Here is a 22940-nt window from a genome sequence, read left to right as displayed (position 1 = left end):
GGAGTGCTAAAAGGGAGCAGTCCTTGCACCGAGAAAAGTGCAGGTTCTACAACGGTTCCTGGCCCTTATGGAGAAGAGACAAAAGCCAGCACATGTTGCACCCTCTCTTTATCTTCTTGTGCAGCCTCAAAACCTGTCCCTTTGCCTGAACTTGTCTTTGTGCCATACACTATCCTCCTAGGACCATACAGGTAAGATTCCAGGAATAGTAATAAAGCTGAAGTTTCACATATCGGAGCACAAAGCAGTGGTTCCCAGGCATTGGCCCCGATCCCTGCAGCATTCCTTGCTCTTTCTGACCTGAGCTGGTTGAAACAAGGTGTCAGATGTTCAGATGATGTAAATTGGACTAGAAGTCAATGATCAATACAGTGGTCTATAGCAGAGAAGGATCTGGGCCCAAGTACCTGTACTTGGGCTTCTGAATGGTCACACTGAACTCTAACTCCTGCGGACTGAACCTAGTCTCTGAAGCACTCTCAGAACCGTGTGGCAAGCGATAAGGGCTGAGAATTGATCCCAAGCCTGCTTCTGGGCAGTGCAAAGTACTAACCTCTATGATGTGCTTCTGGTAACAACAGAACATGGCCATGATGCTGTGAACAGCCTGTATTCACCCCGGCATGTGAATTCTGAACCTGCAGTTCTCCAGAAACAAGTTGCCTCTTTAAAAAACAAACCACAGAATTTACACAGACAGAGCTGTGTTTTCTTCAGATGTTGCAAAGAGAAATAAGTGGTGGGCAGATGGGCCAGAAGGAACGTAGAGGAAGAAAGAGAGAGGGACAATTCTTCAGTCAAAGGGGAACATTTATCTCTTGTAACATCCTGTCAGCAGAAGTTCTGGGCCACTCTGCTCTGATATCCCGGTTGCATCATTTGTATCTACTAATGCATTAAAAAAAGAACCATCTCTAAAACGGCAGCTCTTGTTCCTCGCTCAACAGCTGCAGAACCTGAAACATGCTATAACTTTTTGACTTGAAATATAAGCTTCCCCCTTCACCAGCTATGACAGAGGAAATAACGTATGCAGATCTGGAATTTAATAAATCTTATACACTGGAAAATATCCCAAAGCCTCCCACTCCTGAGGAAAAAGGTACAATCTCTATGGAGCTTTTTAGTTATTGTGCTTAAAGTAGCTGGACTGGGAAGTGCTCTCAACCTAATCTTAGGCAGAATGAGCCAAATTTGCTCCTCTAACTCTACTCTTGGTAGAGTCACACCAGTGGTGAATTTGTCCTGTTTTATTGTCATTATTAATTAACAGATGTGCAAAAGCATGCACGTTGGTGTTCAAAGCGTAAGAGAGATGCTGTCTCTCCTCTGAAGATTTTCTTATGTAGGGAACTGATCCTGGAAACACTTACTGCTGAGAGTAGTATTTACTGCCATGAGTAGGCCTATTCACTTGGGTAGATTACCCACAGGAATGACCAGTATGCCAAGTATAAGTGTTTGTGGGATCAGGCTCTAGAGCAGAGTTGGACAGCTAGAGAAGATATTGTGTCATCAGCTCATAATCTTTTCTGCAGAATCATCCATGGCATGATGCAGCCTAGATTAGGATTTTAAAATTCTCAAACTCTGGTCTATGGGGAGGAGAAGAACATTGTTTGCTTTCATGTTTGACCTGCTCCAGGTTGCTTTTTTCTCATGGGAGATTGTAAAATTTGGTGACAAATTATAACTTGCTTTTCTGGAGCAGAGTGTTTGTGATGTCTCCATGTGAGGGAGTGAACACAGCCAGAGGAGTGAAATACTTTAAAGAGTCACAGATGCATTTAAAAAAGAGACCAGGGTGACAGTAGTAGTGGAAGAAAAAACCCTCAAAAACCAAATCCCAGTTCATGGAGCCTTTTCCTGAAACAATGAATGAGAGATTATTTAAGCAAAACACTCACAAGTCAGGACATTGGCTTGCTGTGGCCCCCTGAACAATTCAACCACATAGCCCCATGCTGTCCTCTGCAGCAGCATTTGCATCCAGCAAACCTGGAGTGATTGAAATTGAAAACCACTTCCCTTTTTTGGTTAAATGTCAGAGAGCACAAAGGATTTTGCCTTCAGGCTCCAGCTTGGGGCCGTAGCTCGGTAGGGAAGGTGGAAGGTTTTTTCATCTTTACATTCAAATAAATGTTAGATTATTTAGCAGTTTTGCCATCTCTATGAAAGTAGCGATCACCAGATGGCATCAGTGTGTTACAGGCCCTGATTCCTGGCTGGGCAGAGGAGCACACAGCATGATTCCGGAGGGGAATGCGCTGAGTAGCTTTAAGCCACCTTTGTGTTCTTCCTGATCCTGAGCCAGTTGTGCTTCGGTCCAGTCCTCTGGTATCAATTAGAGCAGTCTGAAGGCTGCTCCAACTTGCTCCAGTTGCTAGTGACCATAAATGATCACTGGAGCCGTTAGGGATCACCTGAGTTCAGGGAAGCCCCATCTGTGCCTTCTTTTCCAGAGCCACTACTTTACACCAGCCATAGGGAGGGAAGTTAGCACCAGAGCAACTTCACTGGTATGATCCTTTTGGGCCGGCTATGCTACTGCGTCCCAGAGGTGCTGTGCATAGGGGTCACAGCACAGTTAAGGATCTGGGCCATTTAAGTATTGTCAAGTGCCCAGAACCTTGGGTGGAAAAACAAAGAGAAACAAAGAAATCCTGTTTCTGATACTGACCAACGTCACAGGCTTTAGAGGAAGATTTAACAGTCTGGTGCCTGGAGGATATTGTAAGCAGGCACAAAGATCTTTCAGTGCTCTCTGGACACACATTGACTGCAGCCAGCTTCTTGGCAGCATCTTTTGAGGAGGGCATTGCCACTCTTTGGGTCTGTCCTGTTCCCTCATTCCCGATCCAGCCTCCTCTGAGATTTAAAGTGAACTTCCTTCTCTTCTGAGTGCGCGGGAAAGGCAGTGTCCACGGACACTTACCATAACCACTTCCAGAAACTTGACTGTGTTCTGTCTTTCCAGCAGTCTAATTGCACTGAAATCAGTGAGGTTAATCCTGATTTGCACCAGTGCCGGGGGGAGGCAAAGCGGAGCCATAATTATCTTCCATAAAAGCAAAGTTAATTTTGCCTCTAGTAGAGAGTAAAGAGAAAAACCACAACGTAAATATAAGGGGCCAGATCCTCAATTGTGCCAAATCTCTATTCAGTGCAGCTGAGGAGGGAGGAGATAAAGGAGAGTTGAAGCTACATTTGCTGATCCTGAGGTCAATGGGGCTGGCCCATCCCTTAGTGTAATTTATAGCAGCCTCCGACCTTCTCTAAATTATGCCTGGCTGCAACAGTCCCCAAGGGGATGCTTCATAGTGGTGATCACTGAAATTCAGGGGCACTCTGACAATTTCCCCTTCCCCAGCAATGTTCTTGACCCATGGACAGAAGAGGGTAGCATAGAGCTGGCTATTCCAGCTGGGGATTTTCCTATCTTGCAGATTCCCAAACAGAGGGTTAAGCTGGATTTCTGCCTGCTTCGTACTTTGGAGCTGCAGAAAGTTGGTTGTTCAGGGGTTCTGACTCAATAAAGAGACTAGAAATATGCTTAGACTTAATTACATGGGATATTGGCTAAGCAAGATGCAAACTGTTACTTTTCAGAAAGTCCATTTGTTTCTTTCTTCTACACCATTCTGTGTGTCTTTACAGGGCCAGTTTCTGTCTGAGAGCAAGTGGGTCATCATGGGTCTGGCTACATTACAAAAACAACGCTGTAGGGAGGCCCATTTACATGACAGCTTACAACATGTTTTTATTTTGAAGTGAAGATGGGACCTAACCAGGATTTAATTGGGTCTTCAGTTTGTGCTCAAGCCTTGGACTTGTGCAAAACTTTAAACTGAACTGCAGACACAGTTATCAACCCATATACACTATAAACTGGAACTGGATTGTAACTGGTTGGGGAATTAGCTGTCCCGTAACTAGAGCTGGTAAAAAACACCACAGTTACTCCAATGGAACCATGCCATTTTACAACTTTTGAGGATATCCAATCATAAAATTGATTTCTATCATAATTTTACTTTCTATAGGGTTTCACCCTCTTTCCCTTTGAGATGCCGGTATAAACAAACTTCTCTGGGAGATGGATCTTTCAGCTGTTTCTTGGCTGATCATCAAATAGTATAATGAATGGAAGGTCATATTAACTTCACTAAAATTTATTTAAAAATACTACTCATATAAGACAGCAAAATATTAACCACCACTGTGCAGTTCTATCCCATGTTGAGGGGTTGGGGGTTGAGAAGGAATCCTTTCTCACAATCACTGATGATTAGTTATGCCTTGAAGCACGAGGATCAATAGCCCTGGTAATTTTACCCTAGCTAATGTCACAGCAGATGATATTCCTTCTCCTATACATGTCTAATTCTTTCTCCTCACCATTTTATTATTTTTTAGGAAATTCAGCTTTCATTTTCAACCCTTTTGCTCACTCTTTTCATCCTTTCTGTCTAAACCTGGATTCTCAAAATATTTTCCATTAAAAAGATTGTGAATAAGGAAAACAAAAAACATTTAAGGGGGAATGGATGATGGCTGATGAGGGAAGGAGGATAATTTTAGAGAAAGAGGAGGTAAGCTGATGGTGGGAAAGGACTTGTCATTGCTGGAAGAGAAGGGGGTAAACGGCTTTTGGTTGGAGGAGATACCAGTGCTGGACATCTCATTTCCTCAGTAGCCATGGTGTTGGCTAATAAGGAGGAAATAGAAAAAAGCAACACCAAGTCTGAACTGTGGTGGGATAACGTGCTGATTCACGCCACATGTACAGGCAGGGCATATTACAACTCCCTTCATCAGCAAGGGCTGTTGCTGTGGCCTGAGAAGAATTCACCCCTGGGAGGGCAGGTAATGCTTCCAGCTTTAATCTTCACTTTGGGCTCCACAGGAGTTCCCCAGACAGATTGCAGTGGGGGTGACCCCAGCCTGGTGTCTATTTTCAACACCTGCAACTCCCTGCAGTGGAAGGGATGTTTTAGGCACCTTGTGTAGCTGCAGTCCCCTCCAGGCAGACTTCCTATCATCCTGTACCAGAGTCTGCACTATCAGCACGTGGCTCAGTGTCTTTGTGGGTAGGTGAGGAAAAGAAGAAAAACAATAGAAGCAAAATAAGGAATTTTCAGAATCTGCCTCTTTTAGTTACTGAGTTCATTCTTGGTTTCTCTCAGGTCTCCTTACTTCATTCCCATGGCGTCTGGCTGCCCTGACTTTGCTCACATTGTGTCTGGCATTAACGGTAGGACTGCTAGCCCTGGGGGGTTGTGTGTAAGTAACAATACATATTTATTTGGTGAATTTAATGTTGGTGAAAGATGCCAGTTTGATATCCATCCCCTATAGGATGAAGTTCTTGATTTAACCATAGAGCTGGTACAACACAGGCAGGCTGCACAGAACAAGCTTCCCAGATGCTCTGCCTCACCCATTACTGTACATTACAGTACGGCCCTGCTCCGGAGGTATCACTACTACAAGTGACAATCTCAATAGCCCATTCATGCCTGGACCTCTCCTCTTAAGCTGCCAAAAGGGAGGCCTTTTTTGTGTCAGCTGTAGTAATCTGTCCCAGTGGGAACAGGACTGACTGACAGTATCTCATTTCATGCTAATCTATTTTCAGGTGGCCATCACTTTTGGATACTAGTGACCTGCTCTGGATACAAATTCGTGGTGGAAAGGTGAAAGGGTCCATGTCCCATGAGCAGGCCACCTCATTTAAAAAAAATAAACAGAAAAATTACATTTGACCCCTGAGTTCATCATTATCTGATATTTCTGTAAAATAAGGATGAAAAGAAATCAAGTCAATGGAATAACCAATAATTGAAAGCAACCATTATATTTTATTATTTATTCAGATTTAAATAATAAAAAGACAATTATAGAAAACCTGTAGGCACCCTGATAATTAACGCTCATACTTAATAATCCCAGCAACATTTAAAAGTAACCGTTCAGAAACGAACAAATCTCAGTATGGCTAGCAGGCGAGCCAAATAAAAAAAATGCTCCTTTTCACCTCAATAACATTTGAATTTGTAAAAGTTCATGCTAGAAAATGCTGCTGTGAATTTCAGTTTTCCAGGTTACCAGCATCTGCCAGGAAGAGAATGTAAAACTCAAAGAGAGGGAGAAAGCTCTGCAAACAAATTTCTCAAGCAGGCTGGAAGAAATAAGAGAGAGTTTGTGTTTGGAAGGGGAAGCGAAGAATAAAAATAATGGTAAACAAGGTTGTTATACACCTGGACTAAATCTTGTGTCCCAGGATGAGTAATAACACAGGGCAATAGCAATGCAATAGTCCCTTCACACACAGCATCTCAGTCCCTGTTTACTCAGCAACGGTCTTACTGAGTTCAGGATTAGCATAAGGCGAGAAATTAGGTGTAAGGGATTTCCGTTTCTAGGACACTTTCTATTTTTATGCTCTCTGATGAAATTGCTTACAACATTGATAATTAGAGCCTGTCATGATGGTGACACCAACCCATTAAGAACTGGAGTGAGATTAACCAATTTATTACACAGAATGTGAAATGTTAGCTGAGAACAGTAACCTTATAGTGTTCAAGAGTGGTAAATCAGGATTGCACTCCTGTTCTGTCTCTGGGGTCGGGGTTGGTGGCAGGGGCACAGCAGAAAGAAGGGAAGTGTGTTGGAGTGTGGAAGGGGCACCGTGCTCATTCTTTTGGGAGGTAGGAGTGCCTCATATCCCTCAAGTTTAACTCCTCTGACTAACTAAGGGGCAGTACTAATGGTCGTCTAAGACAAATTCAACATGACACCTAAACGGAAGGGTGGGTTAGATGAATCAGAAAACAGTGGCAAAAAAACAAAACAAAACAGGAATGATCTTTAGGGTCTTTGATTGTGAAGCAGGGAATCAGCCCCAGGGAGATGGGGCAAAAGTAACTCACTTTGGAACTTCTGAAAAGAGATCTATTATCCAAATCTTACTGGTTGGAGAAAAAACTGAGCAGGGTGATTGGCAATAATGGGAAATAGCCCCCATCTCACAAAACTGTTGTGCAGGGAGAAATCAGATTGAAAATGTGCCTGATTTTTTTCCACAACTCATAAAACCATAACATTTATTGGTGAACACCACATGTTACTGGTGGCCTATATGTTGTACATTCTCTGGCTCTCTGTCCTCTGGTCAGTTCAAGATTGTTAGTACAGTGTATTCACTAATGCCAGCTAGTTTTTCAAGCAATCAGACATCTGTCATTTCCTTGGGAGACTATTCCATGGTCCAGTTAACCCTTCATCCAAAGTATCAACATGGGGAAGGCAATGTCCGACAATGCCCAAATGAGGTCAATGTTGACAGGTTTTGCTCTGTTTTTACTTAGTCAAATTTCTTTTGACCTCAATGGAACTTTGACTCAGCGAGGACTGAGTAAAATCTGAGTAAGATCTCAGTATTTGGAGTCATGGAGAATTAGGGTCACAGACATCACAACTCTTTGATTACCTTGCCATCTCAAGCCAATGGCTGTAGTCCTCATTTTCTCCACATCACAGCATGGGATTAAAACCAGAATGATGATTTTTCTCTTTTCTCCAGGAATGAGTTGTATACTCTGTCCCACAAACTGGCAACGAATGGGAGACAACACCTGTTACTACAATTCTTCAGAGAAGAAGACATGGGAGGGGAGTCGGAACTTCTGTGCCTCACAAAATTCCACCCTTCTCATGATAAAAGACAAGGAGAAGCTGGTATGTTCCCCAGCCCAACCCAGTTTCCTTTTATATTTCTGTGTAACTTTCAGAAGTCCCCACAAAACAGAAAATATGTTTTGGCTAGTGTATCTCCAGCTATTCAATATCCCCAGACTCTGTACAGTAGGCCAGATCCATGTACATTAGCATAATTAGCATAGTTCCAAAGATGTCATTGTATAAAAAGGGTTACTGCTAGGTACAGCATATTAATCAGAAACTGTTTATGTGAGACTATTGAATCGCAACATGGTTACAAGCATTTAGTATTCCACAAAGGCTTTTTACCCTCTCAGAGGCAGAGGATTGACCAGTGCTTTAAGGAGAACAGTTGTCCTGTTCTCCTGGCTGGTAGAGGGATGTAGGGGAGAGGTTTTCAAAGTTACAAACCAGGTGGGCAGAGACAGTCCTACTCAAAGGCATACATTAGAAACAGGCTTGGATTGAGGTTGCAGGATATTACATGTGTCACAGTGCAGGTTAACTGCACCTGCATTTCCACACCATGGACCAGCAAGGACACCAGCTTTCTTGGGTGGAGATCAGCACCTCTCTCCCTTCTATCTGAGGTATTTTAGGGCTGCACAGTCCCCTGCCTACACTATAATATCCCCCAGCAAGGTAGATGACCTAAACAGCCAGCATCTGCACTTTGCTTTTTCTCCAGAGGCTATAAACAGCATAAATGCCCACAGTTATAAGTTACCATACAACCCTTTTTAAGCGAGCACATTTATTCTTAAGCATTACAGAGAATATATCTTAAAACAATAAAAGAACCTACATGCATCCTAGTAAGCTTACCAGAGATCACCCCCAGCTCCAACAAGGGCTCAGTTAGGTGACCTGTTCTTCAGACCATATCAAGGGTTTTTTTCTGTTTGTAACAGCTTCAACCTGGAACAATGCACTCATGAAAATGTTCATCTTTCCTTTATACCTGTAGGGCCTTCATCTTCAGATTTTTGGGAGCAGGTAATCAGTAGACAATGGTTCTCTCCTCAGGGTGTAGCTTCAAAAGGTTGGGCTTTTGAATAACCAGAGGGGGATACATTTTCATTCACCTTCACCTAGATATTCCCACTTAACTCTTTTTGTCCCAAAAGTTCATTTTTGTCTTGTACATTATTGAAAATAGCCGTTTGAAGCTCAACGCTTCCCAAGGTTTACATTAGCAATGTCTGTCCCCTAGAGATGTTATGTACAATCCCACATTAATACATGAACTTTGCATTTTCAGTACAATGGACTCCAAATACACTTACACTTCATTCAGTAGGGGTTTTTCAAGGTTATTGCAGGGAATTGCCATATCTGACATGTATCCTTCACAAGGGTGCTAGCCGAACCCATGGACTTATTTTCTGGACAGATTAATTCCCTGGATGGTGTTTTCGCCATGACCTTTAATAATTTCCCATTCCAAGTCCTCAGATAATAAACGTGCTAGCAAGCCAGCATACATCCTTTAAAGTTCCGTACAGTGTCATTTCTCCCTTCTTCCCCTTGTTACCATTTGACAAACATCCTGTATAATTTTTCTCCCATTCTTTCCCTTATTATATCAAAAGCTTTGGGTGAAAACGTGAGACCTGGTTCTCCCACTCCCACCTGCAACCTGGTTTCTTGGTAGCATGTGTGGCTTTCCTTTATCCGCCAAGGGGCTGGCTGCCCCAATGATGGTTTGAAGTTACACACATCCCTTAAAAATATTGCAAGCAGCAATTCTTTGGACCAAATATGGAAGGGATGCCTCCCTATGAAGTGGCTCTCATACATGTTCTACTCTTATCAACAGAGGGGTCAGGCGAAGAAGAATCTTCAAACCTCCGCTATAGCCAAATTCCTCTTTCTCCTCCTCCTCCCCATAGGTCAAGACCCAGGGACTCTGGTGGCCTAACCTCAGCTTCCCTAATGGGAGAAGGAGGAGTCTTGATTCCCTACCCCACTTGGGAGAGGGAGTCTTTTGTTCCTCAAACCCTGAGTCAAGGTGAGCAGAATTCTTTCTCTCGCCATGCCCAGGGTCCTTTACATTTTTACAGACCATCAGGCAGTCAGAGACTGTGGGAAGAAATTCCCCTTTCTTTCTGGCTATAATTACTTTCCTTCTTTCCCTGGAGAATGAAGCTGTCTCTCCAAGTCCCAAGGACCAGTCGCTTACCCCTCGTCAACTGCACTTTAGATCTTCCACCAAAGACAACACTTGAAGCTGTGGTTAGTTGTTTGGCTGCATGTGTGTGTTCTCCCTGTGTGCTGTCCCAGCTCTGAGCAGACAGACAGCACAGAAGACCTCGAGCAAATGGCCCAATGACCACAAGATCCGTTAAGGTGTGAAGGGGGTTTTCTGTTCATAACAGCTTCAAACTGGAAAAAGTGCACTCATGAAAATGTTTGTCTTTCCTTTATCCCTGTAGGGCCTTGGTCTTCAGATTTCTTGGATCAGGTAATCAGTAGACAATGGTTCTCTCCTCAGGACATAGCTTTAAAAGGCTTGGTTTTTGCATAAATAGAGGAGGGTAAATTTGCATTCACCTCCACCTCGAGATTCCCACTTAATTATTTTTGTCCCAGAAATTCATTTTTGTCTATGACACTGTTTAATAGAGTTATAGGAAACTCATAACACTTCACAAGCTTTACATTGGCTACATGTCCCTTCCAGAGAAATTACATACACTTCCACAATAATACGTTGGGTTTTTAAAACAAAGGACCCCAAATACACCTAAACTTTATTCAACAAGGTTTTTCAAGAGTATTGCAGGAAATTGCCTTATCTGTCACTACATGCACATAAACAAACCAAGTAAGTTTCATTTTAACAAACACCTTTAATCCTCCTTCCCCCTAGAGGGAGTATTTTATAAAAGGGAAATATATCAAATAGCTTCCAATATCTTTGATGGTGAAAAAGCAAATCTATTTTAGGTGGGAGATCTCAGCAATCTCATTTGGTTGTTAAAATCTGATTCTGTCTTTTTGTAGGAGTAGACACGACAGATATACAAAAAGGGGGAGAGAGACAGGAGCAGCAGAGGAGAGAAAATCAGGGCTTCTGTCTTTGGGTTAAGGTTCAAGTATTAGAAGATCACAACCGCAGCATGTGTGTCACATGACCTTAGTAGTATTCACTGCTGGGTCTGGGTCCTCTGAAAAAACACCAGGAGGGGTTGCTCTTATTTCCCTCTCACCAGACTGTAGAAGGCAAAAATTCCCCTTGAGGCAGGTTATTCTCAAAAGTTTTTCCACCGCCAGTTCCCAACTGTACATAGGCGTCACAGCTACTTTGCCTACAACAGGCATGGCCAGCAACAGACTAGGAGGCTCCCACCTCCTTCTGTGCCTGACCTTTCCCTTTCCCTATCCCTTCCCTCCCTTTATCTGGCTTCCTTCCAGCCTTTATAGTTCTGGGCTAATAAGACTGGCAGGAGCAGCCAGTTACCAGGCAGGTGGAGTAGTGATTTTTTTCTAACTCTTGTCTAAAAGTCACATCTTATGTAAATATTAGATAAGACTCCAAAAAATGTGTGAAATAATTTTATAAATTCACAGTGAAATCAGTCTTTCTGGCATTGGCCAGTCTAGGGAGGCAGTTGGATAAGGTGGAATCTCAGAGTGGGCTTTTCCAGCTCTAATATCTGTGAGGTTACAAAACTACAAAAAGTTACTATACATATGTATGTCACTTAGCATTGCATAACTCTTTTCTGCAGCTAACCAGCATGTTTGTGTTCAGATATGTCAGAACCCATCATATTTCAAAATGGTGTCTCAAGTTTCTCCTACAGCACTTAAATGGTCCTGCAAGCGTAGAAAGAGGGCTATAGCTCAGTTGTCATAAGTACCGTTCTGCGATAATTTCTTTCAATGATTTCCAGCAGTGTTACTGAACCTACAAACTTATGAACTTCTTGTTGTTGTTTTTTTTTAAATTGTCCTCATTTCCTCATAGGAAAATGTTAGTCGATATTGTATTAAAGAACATTACTGGATTGGATTATCACGACGTAATACTGAAAGGCCTGGTTGGTTTTGGGAGGACCCCACAGCTCTTTCTACATCAGAAAAGGGGTAAGTTTTAATAACTTGGGGCAAGATTTTCATCAATGAGTACCTGAAGTTGGGCTATGTTGATACTTAGGCATGAGCAGGTACCACCAGTGATAAGTACCATTGAGTTAGACCCACTACTTTGCAAACCCTTCCCACAGTGTCCCCTCACTAATGACAAGGAGCCCCCAATCCAATCCAACCTTCCTCTTAGCTGCCAAACCCTCCTACATTCCTCTTCCCAAGCAGCCATTTGGGGGGCGGGGGAGGGAGGGATATAGGCACTTCACTGAGAAGCTGTAAATCTCTCTCAGTCTCTCATTTTCCCTGGCACCTGTCAGTGGGGAGGGGAGTGCTGTGGAGGATATTCCTGGTGCCTGTCAGATAAGTGCTGTGTGCTGCCATCCAAGCAACCTGAGGGTGATTCCTTGTCCCAGTCTCTCACTGCTTTTAGGCTGTGCCTAGGAACACTGTGGAGGCTGGATCCAGTAACATAGGAATTAGTGCTCTACAGTGCCCTGTGGGTGACCCATCTAAGATTAAATCCTCAGTTTCTCTCACCACTTAGGCAGCCACATGGTAAATTCAGGTCTATCATCGTAGGGGGTCAGTGCACAGCACTGTGTCAAGCTCTTCAGTGCTTTGGAGAAATATGTGCATTGAGGGTATGCTGGAGCTGAAGGTGTAATTTGCAGCTCGGGTAGATATACCTGTGCTAGCTCTGAATGAGCTACTACCGATATACCTATATGAGCCAGGGGTGATGGAGCGAGGAGGGGGGGGGGGGGGGGGGGGGAAGAAGGGGGGAGGGAGAGGGAGAAGTAATGTAATCGTTGCTGTAAAAATGGCAGGACAGGCTTGTTACCACATATACAATCCCATGTGAAAGCCCATCCTGCCATCTTTTAGACACTAGTTTAATCAGAGCTAGTGTAGGTTTGTCTATCTGAGCTGGAAATTACACCTCCAGCTCTAGTGTAGATATACCTCAGAGTGACTAACAATTCTTTTGAAGATGACCCTGTCTGATAATAATTATACATGTAACACAAATGTGGTATGGTGTAATAAAACTGTGTTTTGTTTTCTAGAATTTCTGTTTACAGTGGCAAGAATCCCTGTGCATATCTGTGGGATAAATACATTTATGCGGATCAGCGCTGTGATGAGAACAATTTCTGGATCTGTGAGAAGGCACCCCTGCAGCTGTGGTTCACAGACAATCAGTAGTAGTTTATCAGTTTATTATGGTTTATCAGTATGAAATGTTTATTTATTAGCAGTGGGAAGAAGCTCTGTGAGCTCTGTTTTGTGTTGTGAGATTTGGGGTTCTATAAAGTTTCCAAATGAGCATTTAAATAGGCGTTTAGCATCATAATCGGCATTGTCATTTTCATTGTTTTAGGATGCCTTTACAAAAGTCATATGCAAACGCTACACACATTGTTAAGGTCATATGAACCCCCAGAGAATGTACAAAATCTGTGAATCCAGCTCTGAAATGTGAAAAAATTGAAACAGGGAACTCTGGAGTAAATAAACTACTACATTTAAATATGGAAAGACCTATCTGGTTTCAACTTGTCCATCCCCTGGAAGCCCAGTGTATGATTGCTCCCTATTGCCCATTTCTCAGATTGGGCATCATTTGCTATGGGGAAAGGCTGACAGTTGCCTTCCACCAACCAGGGTTTCCCCAACCCCTCTGTCTGTCAGTACCTCCCCGCCCCCGATTTTGAACGTGCTCATTAGGAAAGCAATAATTGTCTGCTATTTGGGACGGAGAATGCTCTATCTGCTGATCCAATTTTGCTCCCTCCAGAGTTTTACTGAAACGATGCCTCTGTTCCCAGAGGTTTCTCTACTGCAGGTTTCAGTAACTCAGGTGCTGAGGCTTTAGCCACTTCCATTCAGGAGACGCTTCTGCATTCTCATTGATCTTACTTCAACAAAACATTTCCTGATCGCCAGCCTAAACATTTCTCTTTCTACAGTTTTATCACACACCAGTTACACTCTCCAGCAACCCTAACCAAATTCCTCTGCCCCTCTGATGTTTTCATGCATCACATACTTCTACAGAGTGGCAATGTTTTTCACCAGTAAGTCATCACTTAGCCAATTATGCACAGGTAGCTCTTTTAATCTTTTCTTATAAATAAGGCTGTGTTTTAGTCACAGGTATTTTTAGTAAAAGTTATGGACAGGTTACAGGCAATAAACAAAAATCTGTGACGTCCGTGACCTCTCTGAAAAACACGAAGCCTTACTTATCAGTCAATCCCTCCAGCCCACGAACCATGTCATGGGGGAATGGGGATGTAGAAAGTGGGCTACACTCCTTTTTCAGAGTAGTTCTCTATTGTACATCTAATAATATTGTCGGACATATTGAAGATACTCTGAATACAATGTACAGAAAACCTCTGGATTGCTTGGTAAACTGGGCACAAGATAACAATCTGTGTTTTAATACCACTACATGTAAAGTTATATGTCTAGGAATAAAAACTGTCGGCCATACTTACAGGATGGGGGACTCTGTCCTGGGAAGCAGTGACTCTTAAAAAGACTTGAGGGACGTAGTGGATAATCAGCTGATAAACTAAATAGATTGAGCTCCTTGAGACTAAGACACAGAAATTTAAGGGATGGCTTGATCAGTCTATAAGTGCTGACATGAGGAACAAATGTTTGATAATAGATTCTTTAATCTAGCAGACATAGGTATAACAAGATCCACTGGCTGGAAGTTGAAGCTAGGTAAATTCAGATTGGAAATATAACATACTTTTTTTATTAGTGAGGGTACTTAACCATTGTAACAACTTATCAAGTGTTGTGGTGGATTCTCCATCACTGGCACTTTTAAAATCAAGACTGGATGTTTTTCCTAAAAGAACTGCTCTGGTTCAGCTATGTCCAAGTAGTACAAATCAGGGAAGTTCTATAGCCTTTGTTATACAGGAGGTCAGACTAGACGATCACAGAGGTCTGTTCTGGCCTCAGAATACTGTAGCTTGCTTTTTAAATAATATATGGAAATATATCAGAGGGGTAGCTGTGTTCGTCTGAATCTGTAAAAAGCTTATGCTCCCAATACTTCTGTTAGTCTTAAAGGTGCCACAGGACCCTCTGTTGCTTTTTATGGAAATATACCTATCTCAGAGAACTGGAAGGGACCCCAAAAGGTCATTGAGTCCAGCCCCCTGCCTTCACTAGCAGGGCCAAGTACTGATTTTGCCTCAAATCCCTAAGTGGTCCCCTCAAGGATTAAACTCACAACTCTAGGTTTAGCAGTCTAATGCTCGAACCACTGAGCTATCCCTCCCCCATATATTGTGTAGCTTTAGGGGGACCATAACATTTATAGTTATGCAGCAGAAGAGAATAATAATTGGATCTCTGCAATGAACTCTGCTTGGGGCTACTCCAGAAGGCCACTCAGAAATTTCAGGTGCGGAAGAGTTTAGCTTCACACTCACATAATACTCTTTCTGGAATGGAACGTGCACGTCCCTCTGTGTTCCAGAAACAGAATGGGCTTTCAGACCAATAGCAACACTTTGAATTGAGCCTGGAAGACACATCAATTATTTCCTTGTGTTTTTTCCCAGCACTTGATTGGGACACTTGAGTTTACAATTCCCAGATGTTTATGCATGAGTCAGCTCGTAAAAGGGCAAGTTCAATGTAGGATCTTTGAGTCTGGAACTCAACTCCCCTCCCCTAATCAGACTGAGTAGCGCTCCCCCTGGGATGGTCAGCTCCATCCCACTGATCCCAGCACAGGGCTCTCACTAAATGACATCATTTAGCTCTAAACACATTTTGTTTCTTCATTAAAGAGATTTTAACCAAAGGCCCAAACTTTGCTTTGCCTGAACATTTAAACTAACAAAGCTGAACTTGCACAGAGGTTCACAAAAAGCAGGTGAAAGGAAAATGAACAAGGCTGAATAGAAATTGAGTTCATCATTTGCAAGAATTGTCATGAATTCATTTTGCTTTTATTTAGTGAGCTTTAAATACACAGGAATTGAGGAATTGCCATAATGGATCAAACCCAAGGTCTACATAGTCTAGTATCCTGTTCCTAGCACTGGGCAGCAACAGATGCTTCAGAGAAAGGTGCAAGAAATGCAATGTAGCCAGTTGCAGGATAATCGGCCCCAATATTAGATCTCATCCTGATCTCAAAGAGTTAGAGATTGGCTTAAGCCCTTAATCGTGAGGTTTAATAGTTTTCCTTTTTTTTTTTTTTTGGAAGCATAGGCTATTATAACTCTGAATATGCTTCTTCCAGTAGATATGGGGACCACAAGAACTAGGGCAGAGATATCACACTCGTTCTGTAGCCAGGACTGACTTCCGTTTTTAATTGTGGTCCACGGGTCAGTGTATACATTTAGGACTCCAAACTACTCTCAATCCATAGTGCAGCTCCCACTGATATCCCCTGTAGAGCTGGTTAAGAATTTGGTGATGAAACACTTTTGTCAGAAAATTTTGATACCAAAACCTTTCACAGAAACTTTGGCTCTGATGCATAATTTGTTTGGACGGTTTCTCAGGTCCAAGATGGAATTTCTGGTCAGAACAAGAATGGAAGGAAGTGGGACCTTGTGAATACCAAGTTTCCTACGATTTAGGGCCTAAACTGAGATATAGGGAACCCAAATTCAATTCCCAGTACTGATATAGGGTACAAGTTACTCCAAATCTGTTTCAACAATGTTGGGACTGGAAAGGAAAATATCAATACCTGATGGAGTTATTGATGTTACAACATGGCAGAGTCTTAAAAGAGGCTCTCACTGTCTCAGGTCTTTCCCTTCTTCCATTCAAGTGGTTTCATCTTGTATAAAATTCTGAATGGAGATCTTGTGACATCCCCATTTTCTGTGATCCTATAAGGAAAACAGGCTTACAGAAATCAGGTGAGAAGTGCACTTCACATGTGCAAAATCTACTTCCAATCAAAAGGTGGAACTTGTACATGTGGTCTAACCATATAAAGCTAATTTCTGTTCAATAAATACAACTTTTACAGATATTTTCTGCCTGCTGGTTGTTGCTGTGTCTGAGCTCTTCTCAGATGTTGATAGTGTCCTCCTGCCTTGGTTACTCCTTTGTGTCATTTCATTCTGAATAATAAGATTCTCCTGGGGAAACAAGTTATTTTTCCCTTCTGTTCTTAGCAGGAAACAAAACACATGTTGACATTTAATCAATAACACCATCATATTACCTTGGTACCATAGGGTTAATTCTCTTAAAGGGAGGTTTTAACAGTGACAGTAACAAATAATCTATCTCAGTTAACAAACCTACTACTTGCGTACATTCAGAGTGAGAGCTGGTGATGGGAGTGACACAAATACGTTTATATTCATTTTTACTGCTATTTACAATGCAGAAATAACACAAGTCAAAGAGAGGGAGCTGTCTCATAAATGCAACAACAAACCAATGCAATTCTAATAAATGACTATTGTGAAAACTGATTGGGTTGCAACGGCATGTCTGAGCATCTAATCTTCGCTGAAGAAATTTATTACCGGTGATGATGTCTCTGAAAAATTCCCAAACATCTTTACACTCAAATCCCATAGTGAGTTTGCAGTACCAGCAGTTATAGAAAAAAACGTCATTACCACTGTAAAAGGAGCATATTTGATGCTGAAATTATGGAGAGACAATGAATATGGAACTATAAATGTCCTTTCTACAAAGTGCCTGTTCAGACCAGACCAGAATGGCTCTCATTCTTTAAAGTGTAATTTACCCCAGACTTGTTCTTTGTAACATCTGTTTGAGTACAGGTGTAACTCACTAATTTCATTCTGTAGGTGAGTATCTGTCAGTGAAGCTATACTGTGATCTGCAACAGAAATTATTAACTCATGCCATGGGATTACAGTTTACACTGATAACTACAAATCTCATTCTTACTGTAGCACCTCTGTTCAGAACAGTATTGACCTCTATCTAAGGCAGGCTCCTGCATTACAAACACATTCTCCTCCCAAGACAGTCACTAGCCACATTGCTGATAGCAAAAGAGACACAAAGATGTTTCTACTGCAAGGAAAAGAGGTCAGTGCAGAAGAGGAAACTGTTTTTATTTTCTAACTATTTATAGTCTTTACTTTTCAAATTAACGTTTCCGTGACAAATGAAACAGCTCATTGAAGCTAGTTTATCAAGGATTCTTTCTGTTCCCATGATGAAGGGCATGTTATAAGGATCTAGATAACTCCATGTACAGTATCTCTTACTGTCCCTATATTTTCTGTTTTATAACTTTCTCTAGATGAGATACCTCATTTCTTTAAAAAGCTTAAAAGGACAGCTTGAGTTAGTTTGTTTCAGGAGAGATTGCAGTCAGATGCTTTCACAGGGAATGTTAACTCCCTCTTTTCCTGGAGACAGCAAAAACTGTTATGAGCTACAACCTAAATGCTACAGAGCTAAGCCAGTCTCAATTCTCAGCTCACAGGATGGAGCATGCATGGGTGGCCATTAGCAGGTGGGCACAGAAGGGGGAAAGACTTGGGGGGAAAAAGTCACCATTATTATTATTATTATTTATTTGCATAGCTGTAGTATCTAGAGGTCTCAGCAGAGACTTGGGCCGCATTGTGCTAGTCATTATACAATCACTTAGACTCTGCCCCTAAAGAATTTAAAATCCTAATAGAAAAGTGTAGGAGAAATATATTGTAACGTTGGCCAGCAAATGTTAAGCTATCACTAAACTGGGTCACCTGTAAAGCAACCTTAAGAACATACGAAAAGGATATTGCACTGATAAACAGGGCCATTCCTTGTAGACAGTCATCAAAGCCATGTTGAGTAGATTAGAACCTTTAACATGTTTGCCTGTACTGTTAGAGAATCAAAGAGTAAGTGCTAAATGTGTCTATGTTTACCTGTATCCTATTAGAAATCTAACAATGTGATCTATTTATTAGTAGATGCTAAATCCTGTTTCTGTCCTGTAACACTTCCTTACCATATTCTATTGACTCCTAGATCAAAAGGGGATATTATCATTTAGATGGGATTTGTGGTGTAATAATATTATTGTCCTAAACTCTCCTCAAACCTTGTAATTCCACATAGTAAACCACCTGTGAACTGTCTTGATAGTTTGAATGACTATTGCTAACTGTATTGTTTGAGAAAAGAACCATCAAATAGAGATCAAAATGTCAGCTTGTTTTCATCAAAGGCCATGTGGTGGAATTAGCTGTGAGCACCCAGGTTGCTTTAACTATAAAGGAAGCCTCGGGACTGATCCTTTTCATATCAGGTCTGCTTAAGCTTTGTCAGAGAAGAACTAAGCCACAAGACTGAAGTCTCCATATTTACTCTGGATTTCCCTGGAATTCTCATGGAAGAACTTGAACAAACTCTACATCTGAACTGCCTATGGGACTATAACATTTTAAATCAATTCCAGAAAGACTTTTACAAATCAGCAGCCTCACTATCTCTGCTATGAAACTGACCAAAGGACTTTACACATATCTGTATGCATATTGATCTTTTAGCCACCGCAACTCTCTTTCTTTTTCCTTTTTATTATTAAACTTTTCGTCTTTTAGTTACTAAAGGCTTGGCATCTGCATGATTATTGGGTAATATCTGAAATTCATATTGACCTGGAGATCAGTCTTTTGGGACTGGTGAACCTAACATAATGTGAATCAGGTTTCAATAACCTCTCACAGTATTAGAGTTGGCTGTCTAGATGGGAGGCACGGGATGGAATGCTTAAAGGGGACGATATTTGGCTTCTTGGTAACCAGTGCGGCATTCCAGAAGCTGTTCTGTTACTGGCTTGGTGAATCTAATTATAGAATAAATCACCAGTCTTGGGGATTGTCTGCCCTATTGCTCAGAGTCTGCCCTGAGTTGTCATTCTCAGCATGGCCCATTCAGGCACCCCAGTCACAAACATTTTATCACCACAGTTGTGGATCCTGTTAAGAGCTTTGATAGTTGTAAACAAGGAGGTTTTCAAGTGTAGGGGACAGAACAGAAGTTCCTGAGGAGGAAACCTGAATCCTGTTCCTGGTTTTGACACTGACTCACTATGTGACTTGGGCAAGTCACTTCAGCTCTCTCCCATCTGTAAAAGGGGACTAGGGATACCCTCCTTTCAAAAGCACTTTAAGACTCCAGATGAAAAGCGTTCACAAATGTTTAAGTCATTCCTCCTTCTAAGGAGGCATTTCATTGACCTTTCAAAACATTACATGAATTAAAAATAGAAAGAGAAGACTGGAAGGTTGCAACCTTGACAGTGTCACTTTAATTCTTGAGTCTACACGTTCCTTTTTAGGAGTGTAGTGCAAATTTCCTGTGTGGTTTCAGATGAAATGCTGAAATGTGAACAGTTCTTCCTTTCCCAATACTGGTCTAACAGGGCAGCCAGGGTGTCTCTGTCCTCCAGGGAGGACAATATGGAGGGATACACCACTTTAAATTTGCAGTCCCGAACTCCAGTATCTGCCCGTGGACATCCAGGCAACAACAGAGGTATCACATTTTCTACAGTTTTTCTTGGACTTTGTGCCCATTGCTGATTGGCTGCTTGCTCCAACCCCCTCCCAGCCCCACGCACAGAATTGCGTCTCAGCCTCACTCCACTTCCTCCTCTCCATGTTCTCACCTGTCTCCCTTATCCCCATCTCTTCTTTTGTCTTTTTATGTCGCTAATCCCCACATCGCCTCCTCACAAAAAGAAAAATGATGGTAGCAAGAGCAAGTTTACAGTCATCACACTCATCACAACCCTACTTGTCTGTTTTGTCTATTTCGTTTGTAAGCTCTTCAAGGTAGATACTGCCTCCTATTGTGTGTTTGTACAGCGCCTAGAACAAAAGGGCCCCAATAATGGCTGGTTGCTCTAGTCACTACCATCATAAAAATTAATGCAATTGATCAACACCACTCATGATTCTGATTATTTCATTGTGGCAGGGGATAATTACTGTGCACACAGTTCACAGCCCCAGTCCAATTCAGGAAATGAGCAACTATTGTGTATATATATTTCGTGATAGGTCTTTATAATGTATTTTATCTGTAAAAAAATATAAGAAGTGGCTAAGAAAATGTCTATTATTGAATCTGTTATTGAGGATGATAACTTGGGGGAGGGTGTCTCTGCTTTTATATTAAACCTTATTCTGATGTTTCCCTCTGCTATGACTCGTGGGGTTCCCAGATCAATCCCTTGCAGCCAGGAGACATCCCTGATCTGGATTTTATTATTTTGATCAAATTCATTTGTTGGGGAGGGGGAAGGGATAGCTCATTGGTTTGAGCATTGGCCTGCTAAATCCAGGGTTGTGAGTTCAATCTTTGAGGGGGCCACTTAGGGATGGGGGAGGGGGGGGAATCTGTCTGGGGATTGGTCCTCCTTTGAGCAGCAGGTTAAACTAGATGATCTCCTGAGGTCCCTTCCAACCCAAATATTCTATGATTGAGATTGCACAGGACATTGTGATAGAAGGAAGAACTACATAATTTAAAAAATTAATGCAGGCCTTGACAGATATATTTTCCTGGTTACATGCAATCAGCTTCCATGAACTGAAGTTTCCATTGAAAAGGTTTTTAATCCATATGATTGTGAACAAAATTTTCTAAATGTGATCAGAGGAGCCTTGTCATCTGCAGTAATTTTATTGTGAGTCTTGGGAGTTTTTGTGTTTTTCTTAAAGCCTCATCTCTGATCTATGCAGCTCCGGTGCAACTAGTATCAAAGATGAGATGGGCTTTAATTATAGACCCTGCTGCTCATGTGAACCCTTTACTCCAGGGGTCGGCAACCTTTCAGAAGTGGGGTGCCGAGTCTTCATTTATTCACTCTAATTTAAGGTTTTGCATGCCAGTAATACATTTTAACATTTTTAGAAGGTCTCTTTCTATAAGTCTATAATATATAATTAAACTATTGTTGTATGTAAGGAAATAAGGTTTTTTTAAATGTTTAAGAAGCTTCATTTAAAATTAAATTAAAATGCAGAGCCCCGTGGACTGGTGGCCAGGACCCAGGCAGTGTGAGCGCCACTGAAAATCAGCTCGCGTGCTGCCTTTGGCATGTGTGCCATAGGTTGCATACCCCTGCTTTACTCGTTCTCTTCTGAAACCCATCTGTTCATGTTGCACCATGTACTGGTGGTTCCTGCCATCATCCTGAGGGATGGGGCAGGAGATCTGTGCGCCAGTATGTAACTGTTCCACATTTAACAATATTCAACATACTGTAGCTGTTTATTTTAAAAAATTAAACAAAACCTCAAACTTTGCTTTCTGAATCTGTGAATGCTGCAGACTCTGGGAGCTATGTGTATCTCCTGCTGAGAGGGTGAATTCCCATTGGACTCATTACTCTACCATTTTTCTAAGTGCCTAAATCACTTTTGAAAATATAGGGCTATGGAAAATTTTACCTTGACACCATTTTGGGGCTCAGGAGAAGGATTTCAGCCTCACCCCAAGTTTATAGTCTGCTTATAACCTGAAATATCCTAATAAGGATCACTGTTCTATCAATAATGTTCCCAAATATTAGGTTTATCTACTACTATTATTCTCAGACAGTACAGAGCTGGGTTCATCATAAAAATATCTCAACACATAAAAATCTACTCTTATGAATCAGCTATTTCTGCTTCTCAAGATCTCTTCTTTCTCCTCTGTTCGCTTTATGCTTGACCCGAGAATCTCAGAATATTCAGTTGTTAAAAACATGTGTGAGTGAAGAAAAACAATATATTTTAAAAGAGCAATTAAAAAGGGGATGTCACTTCACTTATTTTCATCACTGAAACTATTATTGGATTCTCTCAGGGCTCCCTGCTCCTTCCCCCATGTGGCGTCCAGTGGCCCTGACTTTGCTGACGGTGTGCTTGGTGCTCTTCATAGGGCTAATAGCCCTGCTGGTTATGTGTAAGTATTGAGACTTACAATTTTGCAGAATTCCAGCTCCAGTGAATGGTGCTAATTTGAATTCATTCTGGCTCATAGGTCACCAACAGAATTGTCACTAGTTCTTTATACAATTACGTTCCCACCTTTCCAGAGTCTCTTTTTGTCAAAAACAACACTTTCCTGTGGCCAAA

The 22940-nt window shown here is 41.8% G+C and overlaps 1 protein-coding gene across 1 annotated transcript; it reads left to right on the top strand.

The window, feature by feature from the left end:
- The first annotated feature begins 1011 nt into the window (after nt 1–1011).
- LOC112101676 (C-type lectin domain family 12 member B-like) lies at nt 1012–13026 on the top strand. The gene is made up of 7 exons (XM_024192512.2): nt 1012–1102; nt 5187–5276; nt 5575–5580; nt 6096–6239; nt 7589–7743; nt 11699–11817; nt 12888–13026. The coding sequence occupies exons 1-7, from the start codon at nt 1012–1014 to the stop codon at nt 13024–13026; spliced, it is 744 nt and encodes a 247-aa protein (XP_024048280.2).
- The last annotated feature ends 9914 nt before the right edge of the window (nt 13027–22940 follow it).

Source organism: Terrapene carolina, unplaced genomic scaffold (assembly GCF_002925995.2).
Source record: "Terrapene carolina triunguis isolate 2854851 unplaced genomic scaffold, T_m_triunguis-2.0 Scaffold414, whole genome shotgun sequence".
In the NCBI taxonomy this organism is placed as follows: Eukaryota; Metazoa; Chordata; order Testudines; family Emydidae; genus Terrapene; species Terrapene triunguis.
Note: the sequence above shows the minus strand (reverse complement) of the source record. Positions and strands in the feature narration are given on the sequence as shown.